The sequence below is a fragment of the Eublepharis macularius genome, chromosome 5 (genome assembly GCF_028583425.1).
Source record: "Eublepharis macularius isolate TG4126 chromosome 5, MPM_Emac_v1.0, whole genome shotgun sequence".
NCBI classification, from domain to species: domain Eukaryota; kingdom Metazoa; phylum Chordata; class Lepidosauria; order Squamata; family Eublepharidae; genus Eublepharis; species Eublepharis macularius.
Window position 1 is genome coordinate 95,397,673 of NC_072794.1, and position 9,701 is coordinate 95,407,373.

Consider the following 9,701-nt stretch of genomic DNA (forward strand, 5'->3'; position numbering starts at 1 on the left):
CTTACCTGCCCATACTTCCCTGAAAATGCCTTTCTGATGGCCAGGGGCTTTCTTGGCTCCCCACCCTTTCCCATCACATCTTCCAGTGGCAGTGACTGAGGTTTTTTTTTTATCCCCAAATTTTATTTTTAATTCTAAGATTTACAACACATCACATTGATGTTTCATAATGAGGTACAATATAACTGAGAATTAATATTAGGTCATACTATTGGAGCCAATTAAACATATTAAGTTTAAGCTAACACAACAAGCTTCAAATGAGAGAGATATGAGCACAGTAACATTCTACTAATGCTGTCAGTATGTACTGCAGTGACCAAGTTGATTTTGTTGTGGCCTGAGTTGCAAAGGATCAGTGAGGCAATGTTAATAAATATAGGTTCTGGACTATGTGCTGGTATTTCAGCGGAAACTTGAAGACCTATAATCGGAATCTGAGGCAATTTCTAGTACCTCCCCCCCCCCCCCCGCAGTGATTCCCATCAACCCCTTTATTCCACAACAAAAGGAATAAGTTTATTTTCTCTCAGTGCTGATTGGGTTGGTGGATAAAGCAAGAAATAATTATTTATAGTATAGGATAGCTGAAGTCTAATCCAGAATAGGTACAATTTCTCATACACCCCAGCATTATTGGAAGGAAAGGCTGTTTTTGCAAAAGAGAGAAAAATAAAATGATTTCATTTGGAACTTCTTACTAGATCCAAGAATCTCAGCCTACTGAAATACAGTTAGCTTGTCTCTTGCAATATTTCCCTTAATCCCCTCACAAGTCACTAACCCCCTGTTCCAACAGCAGCCCATACATAGGCTTTCTCTGTGGAACGGCCTGCCTGAGAAGGCCAGGAGAGCCCCCATTCCTACCTTTCCACAAACAATGCAAAACTGAATTATTTAAATAGGCTTTTGTATTATAGGGATGCTTCGCTAATGAGTTAAGGAACACAGACTTCACCACTATGTTGCCTTGCATACTACCTGTTGTCTTAAATACATGCTCCTATGAGCTACTTGTGCTTCTAATGTCAGTCCTAGAATTGCTATGTCTTGGTAAAATTGTGTTGATTTACCTTATGGCATTGTTTATGGAAATGGTACTGAAAGAGAGAAAACAGCTGGCAACTCCCAGCAGAAAGCTTATCCGGGTCTCTTGCTAAAGTTTATATTAAGAAGCTGATGCTCAAAGAAGTTAAGAGAATGACAGTGAAAGCCTAAACAGAGTTACATGCTTCTAAGTCCACTGAAATCAATGGTCTTAGACGGATGTAACTCTGTTTAGGATTCTAATTTAGCAAACAGCCACTACTTTCAGGAGCATCTAATTGTTGTTTTTCCATCTACAGGAGGCCGGCTCAAAAGATACGATTTTTTATTATACCAGAATAAAAAGATTTTAGTATCAGTCAAGTCTGCCCAGGATCGTTCTAGTATTTTGTGAAAACAAATTATTCCTTGTTGAGAACAGAGGAATCTCAGATTTTGTCTAGTCTCCTCAAATATAATGTTTTCACAATAATTTTGATAACACAAGGAGAAAATAAAGAATAATTCCCATATCTATGACTGAACTGGTTCTAAAGATGGAGTGAAAACTTCGGAACCACTGTCTTACCCTTTGCACAGGCCAGCCAATCACACACACAGATCTGCTGTTTATCCCCAGCATACACAAAATTACATGCAATTTTGTGCACTTAAACCTACATTGCCAACTGTCAAGCAGCTGCTATGTTGACTTGGCAAAGGCCTTGCTCCCACCCACAAGCCTCGAAACCAAGCAGCTCCAAAAAAGGAAATCCCTTGTAGCTTAGCTGTTAGGAGCCATAATAAATCTCTTGGAGCTGAAAATAACTCTGAGGGTCACACAGCGTATAAAAGGACTAAGTCCGTTACATGCCTTAGATGTAGGGGGGTGGAGGGATGGTAGACTTTCATTAACCTTTTAAACATTATTAGCCTAGTAGTGAAACTAGGATCAGTCTAGCATATCCTCCAAGATACCTATTTAAAAGGAATAACATCTCACTATGCTTACACATTGCAACTAAGTACTGAATTCATGTCTAACATTTAAGGTGACCACAAGGTAACCACAGACCATAGTCACTCAACCTAAACTACCTCACGGGGCTCCTAAAGAGAAAACAGGGGAGTGGAAGTTTGAGTTCTGTGGAAGAATGGCCAGATGAAAATCAGACAGTCGGTAATAATGGGGTATATTTATTTATTGCAGGTTTATCCCACACTTTCTCCAGTATCATCCAAAAGCACCTACGTGTATGCTAGTAGATTAACCTTCCTGATTTTGTACCAAGGGTATAGTTCGGAAAACTTTACTAATTGAAAAAAAATTGCAAAAAAGGAATGTGAGTTTTCGTGTTTCATAACTATGGCATACAAGTCCTGAATTTGTATTGAGAAAAGAATTCAGTAGTGTGTATGTGAAGTGGATGGGGTATATTTAATTTTGTTAAAGGTTTTAGTCCTTATTGCTGTGATGATAAAATTCAGACTATGTGGGCTATACCTAGAGAAATCTTAACACCAAGTAAGTTTGAGCTACCAGTACTTCAAATGATCTGAAGGCATACCTTCAGTGAACTCTATTTTATCTTCGCACATGATCAGCATAATCAAAATAAAATAAACACATGGCAAAATAAAATAAGCATACATTATTTGCATAATTTGGTAAATCCACTTAATTTGCGCAGCCAGCAGAATCTGTCTTTTCTTGGAGCAAATTTTGGGTTAGCTTGGTTAATAATTTAAACAGATTGACTGGCAGCTAGATAGATACTGAGCTGAATTATGTAAAGTACTTTGAGATTCATGGAGAGAAGCGCTGGGTTTTGTACTGACAGCTGATCAGTCTTACCTTTTCAATGTAGACATATAGGACACTTTCTGGAGACAAGGTACCATCTCTTAACTTTGCAGTCAGTTCCACAAGAGGAAGAGACAAAATTGGTACAGCTTTTACTCCTGGATTCTGGAGCAAGAAGCAAATATTGTTTCACTTTTTGTGATACAGGCAAAATCATGTTGGTACATTATATTAGAACCAAAATGTGCTTTCATATATTTAAAGGCTGGCAGCTATTTGCCAGTCATTCCAAGACAAGAGAGACATGGCAACAGGGATAGTCTTACACGAATGTTCAGTAACCATCTAGCAAATTGGTGGAAAGATGACAGCTAGTTGGGGGACAAGGATGGGTTTATGACTCCAGATTTTGGCAGCAAATTGATCTCCCCCTACTTGGTATTTTGTCACATGATTACAGAATACTTGTATCATGAGTTTGGCTTCTTTGGTAGGCTAATCAAGTCCTAATTTCAAATGCCCTGAACTAAAACTCAGACTTGACCAATTTTATGTTGTTTGCCTATGATGAATGTAATGTCTTCTTGGTCAATTTTATTTCTTCCTGAGAGTGTAAGCACATAACATTCAGTCCTACTGAGTGCATGTGAGTGACTAACAATGCCATTCTAGTTTCACCCTAGACTTCAATGGACTTAATACTGCTTAGGGTTGCAAGCATCATGACTATGCATAAACTCTCCCCAGACAAAAAGAACTTTTCCAATAATCTCCTAAATGGAGTTTTTTAAATGTATTTGATAACTAGTTTATAGCAGCATTTTACATAAATCTACATAAGGTCTTAGCCAGATAACAGTGCCAAACAAAGAAATTTCAGATGTTGAGGTAAAATTTCTATAGTGACATTCAGATTTGATCTCAGAACCAATTTTATACGTCTTTCAACATATTAGGTCACAGATGGAAGCACCTTGTATTTCAGGACTATGATAATCAGAAGTTCTGAAACTCTTTACTACAACAGGAACCTCCAGGGATGGTTCCTTTATTATGGAACAAGTAGGAATAGCTCTCTGTGTAGAAGAAAGTGTACATTCATAAACAGAGGAGTTAGCCATGTTAGTCTGTAGCAGCAAAATAGTAGAGTTCAGTAGCACCTTTAAGACTAACCAATTTTACTGTAGCATAAGCTTTCAAGAACCACAGTTCTCTTTGTCAGATGCATCTGATGGAGAGAACTGTGGTTCTCAAAATCTTATGCTACAGTAAAGTGGTTAGTCTTAACGGTGCTACTGGACTCTTTACTATCATTCATAAACAGAATCTCATTTTCACTGAAGAGCAATGAAGAAGCAAGTATCATGTGAACTCTAAAAAGAGATCTGGGTGGTATTCCGACATAGCCTTTGAGTTAAAGCTGAGCAACAAGAATTGATTTTTTTCCCCATTCAGAGCACGTACTCAATCCTGTGCAAGAAGGGGAGTGGGGGAGAGGAAAGCAGTTCCTCTTTATATCCAGACACATATTGACCTCTAGCCTTGCACTGACATCATGCACCAGCAACTGTCAAATAATCTAAAGCTAGCTGTCTTGTACTGAATGATGAAGTGTTAACAGCCAGCAACTGGCCAGAGACAGGTGCAGTCACGCTGCCTCTTTAAAGGGAGGAGAAGGAAAAAGAGAAACTTCATACCACTCTTTTCTTTCAACATTATGCTTCAGATCAGCAAACTCATAAAGTTAGTCAGGGTGTACATATCAGGAACTTTCCCAAAGAATCTAAGCTGAAGGAAGCAGGGTGGTGGTGGTATGAATGGCACTGCCCTAGAATTTCAAGTATAAAATATATTTGGGGGAATAAGCTATGACTACAATAGTCTACCTGGCATGTATTGCCACTTTTCATACCCTTAGTTCTTTTAAAAAATTGTAACAATCACAAATTTTTGTAGTACTGTGTGTTGCAGAAATTATAGATTTGGCCCACACACATAAATAAAACAAACACTGTCTGCTTTTTTGAACTGGCATGCAATCCCTGTTACATATACCCCTTCTCCCAAAGGGAAACATACCTGCTGTTTAAACTGTTTTGCTGCCTTCTCCATTCGTTGGAAGCCAAGTTCTCGTCTCCTCTTGGCCTCTTCAAGTTTCTTCTGGACCTGTCTCTGGCCCATCCATTTTGACACCAAGATGACAGTAGCTGACCCACAAAGTACAGCTGAGACAATGCGCCTATCAACCTCCACCTCCGGGAAGAGCCCCTTTACTTTCTCTAGAGCCATGTTCTTGCAGCCCTTAAGCAGAAGCTGCTAGAGCCCTGATTTCCTGAGAGCTAAAAGGCAGAGAGAACAAGGAATGGAAATGGGTGGCAATTTGTAATCCCACCCAGCAGCTGTCACTTCCAAGCAGTTGGCAAAAGAGAAGCTGGTATGTCCAGGAGCAGACAACCTCTAGGCAATTATCTTGCTAGCTCGCTTAGGTAGGGATCTGCAGACACTCACAGGCAGCATGTTGTTTTTCATCAGCAAATTCTTCCTGACATTCCAACATGCTTTATGGCCAGCAGTTTAGCTGATTACAATTCTAAATCCTTTTCCAAAGAAAGATATTCTCAACCCTTCATTGCTTCATTCCACATGCTGTTAGCCTCATTTTTGTTTCGTCCTTCTCATCCTCCTCTTTCAAGGAATTCACCTTCATAATCTTACCAGAATTTCTATCCTTCCTGTTGGTCAGCTTCTGTCAGTCTTCCACCCATATATTCTGTCCTACTCCTTACATTAGCTAAATTCCATTATCCATTTTGTCCGATTCCCAGGCCCTACCACCTATACCAAAATGAAATGTAACCACAATCCCTGCACCACTGTGGCTGTATGACTGTACTTGATACTCTAATCCTTATGCATCAATATAAATAAAATGTAATCCTTTATTTTAGAGGTTAACTAATAATCTTAACTTCAAATACCGTACAAATTTATCTATAATTGAAACATCATCTTAAAATATATGAAAATTGTTAGTTCATTCCTGCTTTTAATCTTAACAAAGTCTTTGTAAAAATAGAGATTACAAGTTTCTCATACATATGACTATCTTTTTGGCCCTCAACCAATATACCCATCCTTGAACCGTATCTTCACTTCTGTGAAGTTGTGGACATTCCTGCCATTCTCTGCACTTCAACACATAGTATCTATTGATATGAGTTAGATATGGGTTATCTATTGATATAGGTTGGATGGCTCTTCTTATCTACACAAGGCCATACGATTGTGTTGCTGCTTTGTTTTTCACTCCTCTCCAAGGTTAATTCTGTTTTAAGTCTCTAAACTTCCTTTCCAGCCATGAGACGAAGTTAACTCCATTCCTGCATGCAGAGGCATCATCTGTCATCTTCTTAGTCCAATTCAGCAACTGATCCCTATATTTCGGACTATGTGAGTGACAACTGGTTTGAGCAGCTTCCAGAAGGGTGTGTGGGGAATGAACAGCTCTGTTAAATTGTATTTTCAGTTAGAATCCCTAACTCATTTGCAGAGCTGTCACACAACACTTTTGGAGGGGGGGGGGAGAGAGAGAGAGAGAGAGAGCAGCAGCAGCATCCCGCAACTTGTGGACTGTTACGTGCATACGCTATCCTCTTTTGATTCATGCTCTCCTCTTGGGCAATTGCCACCCACGCCCTTTTCCCTTATAGCCCAATATTCTGAGGGGGTGGGGTGAATCTCACCCTCCTTCTGTTCCAGTCAAGAAAGAAGGAAAGAATTTGGAGCCTGCTTGTGTGCATTCCTAAATGTATGAAGAAGAACAAAGCATGTGAGGGGACTTGAAAAAAGTGTGTGTGTGATAAAATAGTTCTTTCTCAGGGGAAAGTGAATACAAAATTCTTCAAAACTGTATTTCTAAATACTAGTTCTCCAATAAGATTTATTGGGTTGGATCCAGTGCAAAAACTCCACTTGTGCTAGAGCTCTTGCAGAAGCAGAAATGTAAGAAAAAGATTTTGGGGCACTATAATATATAGGGAGAGGAATGTGGTGTTGGACAAGATCTTATGCAAGCAGAACATTGCTAAATTCATTTTTGTTTCTGCTTGAGCATCACTGGATCCAAGCCAGTATAAAGAACATGCAACTGGCAAGACCCTCCCCTTCTTCTCTGCTTGGAAGTCTTCAGATGCTTCCACCATTTGGCTCTCACGAGCTATAGCAGCATCTTGGGCTTGCATGAAGTGTCTAATGTAGATGGTATCCTCCAGGAATTTGCCTAGATGGGTTCAGTAGCAGAGGGACAACCAGCTTGAATGCTTGCTGGCTGTATGAGATGGTTAACAGGCATGGCTGGAGTTTCCCTTTCAGGGAAGTGCAAGCTTATATTAGGATTTTAATTCATCAAAATTGACTTCCATTTGTCTTACCTAACCCATTCAACACTCTCTTTTTTGCTTATTTGCAACTTACCAGCTTTTCTATACTGAAACAAGGAGGACCCTAGGCCACCAAAAAGGCTATGCCAGAGATTGGGACCCACATGAACAACATCCAAGGGGCACCAAGGCTGCAAAAAGGAAGGGAAGTATACAAGGTTCAATGGTTCCTACCTGATTTTCCACTTAATATCATTTCTAAGACAGACACTGTCATCCAGTGGTTTGGCTGCAAACCAGCACTCTACTGATTCAAATCCCACTCCTGCCATGAGCTCAGTAGGTGGCCTTGGGTAAGCCACTCCTCTCAGCCCCAGCTCCTCAGTTGCATTGTGGGGATAATAATAACACTAACTTGTTCACCGCTCTGGGTGGAGCACTAATCTGTCTAGAAGAGCTGTATGTAAGCACAATTATTATTATTATTATTAATAATAATAATTTAGTACACACTTTTATATGTAAAGGCAGAAAATCAGTTATTTCAAGCTGTTGTTCTAGTATAAGCAAGCATTATGCAAATTTCAATGGAAAATCCACACATCCATGGATATTGTGTTTTTGGAATAATTTTTGGCTTGGATTTTCCCACACACGCAGGGCTCTGTTCTATTTTGATAATGAATCTACTTTCATTTCTGCTTGCTGTCACTGAAGGTAAATATACTACCATATTTTTTTTCTGTTTGAGCTGAGTAACACTATTATGTCATAATACCTGGAATGTCACCTCAAGGTAGAAACAGAAATGGCACCAGTTCATACTAGTGTGATAGTATTGATCATTGAAAAAAACAACGAATATTTAAAATGATTCATTTGGCAAGCTGGTTGCCAAGCAGAACTGTGTTCTCCAAAACACACAGGAAAACATGTTATTCTGAGAGCCAAGCTACAAGAGACGAATTATACAAGGAGGAGCACATGAAGGGAGTCACAATGATGGCCAGGAAGCCGAGTTTTAAAAGAGATTGGAAGGCTTTGTCAATTTCCCCTCTCTACAGAGCCAGGGAGATCTCAGCTCAGTGGGTTTGTTAATTTCCTCTTTGCCTCCAGAAGGCTCTGTCAGTTTCACCTCCCCTTCTAGGAGGCAAAGAGGAAATAGTAACACAAACATTGGAACCACGGTTATAACTGTGATCACTTGATAGTAATTGAGGCACATTGTGTGGTGAGGAACCACCCTTGGTCTAGACATGCAGCAGAATTAGGCAATAATGAGATGAAAGAGTGCTGACATGTTAGAACGGACAGCATCACTTTAGACTGTATGTAGGGGGTGACAAAATTCTCAGATACTCCAAACTCCCTGAAAATGGTAAACTAGTACAATGTGTGAAGAATTAGAGCAGAAATTTTCTACTTAACGTGTTATTTTTTATGTACTGGGAGTGTTTAAAATGGGGAAGCATTAAACACATGACACCACATCTACATCTAAACTGGTATGGCCTATTCTTCCACCCCCAAATTCTATCAGCTCACTCTGTTGTGTTAGAACGGACAGCATCACTTTAGACTGTATGTAGGGGGTGACAAAATTCTCAGATACTCCAAACTCCCTGAAAATGGTAAACTAGTACAATGTGTGAAGAATTAGAGCAGAAATTTTCTACTTAACGTGTTATTTTTTATGTACTGGGAGTGTTTAAAATGGGGAAGCATTAAACACATGACACCACATCTACATCTAAACTGGTATGGCCTATTCTTCCACCCCCAAATTCTATCAGCTCACTCTGTTGTATGTGTAGAACAGACCAGACACTATGCATGAGCCACATTTCACTTCTTAGCTTACATGACACTGGAGTTGTTTAATGATTGGGGGGGGGGATTTTTGATCCCCTCCCAGGACAGAAATATAAATATTTCATGAGTTCAGCTATTCCTAGTCACTGAGATGCTATGGTCCAAATTCCAGGGAATGATCCTAACAATTTCAGTCCCCCTTGAGGAAATGAGTCAGTAAGCATATATGTTCAATAATAATCTGATACCAACTACTCTATGCTTTTCTTACTTTATAGGTGGTAACGAGTTTGCATGGGGAGGGAGGCAATCTAAGAAAGCAAGAGCAATAGTAGGAGGAGGCAGAAATCCTGCACCAAACTGACATATGGAATATACCCTGTTGGCAAGAAGGTATGTGGAAAGATTAGTACAATTGAATTTCAATAGTTAGGGTGGTAGCTGTGTTGGTTTGCAGTAGAATTGCAGGATTTTAGTCCAGTGGCACTTTAGAGACTAACAAGATTTTCAGAGTGTAAGCTTTCGAGAGTCAGGGCTCTCTTCTTCAGACACCTAAAGAAGGAATCTCTGACTTTCAAAAGCGTACACTCTGAAAATCCTTTTGGTCTCTAAGGTACCACTGGACTAAAATCCTGCTGAATTTCAATATTGATTCAAAATGCAGTGGTTCGATGCACTTT

The 9,701-nt window shown here is 39.6% G+C and overlaps 1 protein-coding gene across 1 annotated transcript in view; it reads right to left on the bottom strand.

Moving 5' to 3' along the window:
- LOC129330055 (vitamin D3 hydroxylase-associated protein-like) overlaps window positions 1–5,199 on the bottom strand; it is a 41,951-nt gene extending 36,752 nt beyond the window's left edge. Inside the window, exons 1-2 of the mRNA XM_054979914.1 lie at window positions 4,910–5,199; window positions 2,882–2,995 (exon numbers count right to left, since the gene is read on the bottom strand). Coding sequence (XP_054835889.1) covers window positions 2,882–2,995; window positions 4,910–5,119 — 324 coding nt within the window. The 5' untranslated portion in view covers window positions 5,120–5,199. The remainder of the gene's footprint in view (window positions 1–2,881; window positions 2,996–4,909) is intronic.
- Between the last annotated feature and the right edge of the window lie 4,502 nt (window positions 5,200–9,701).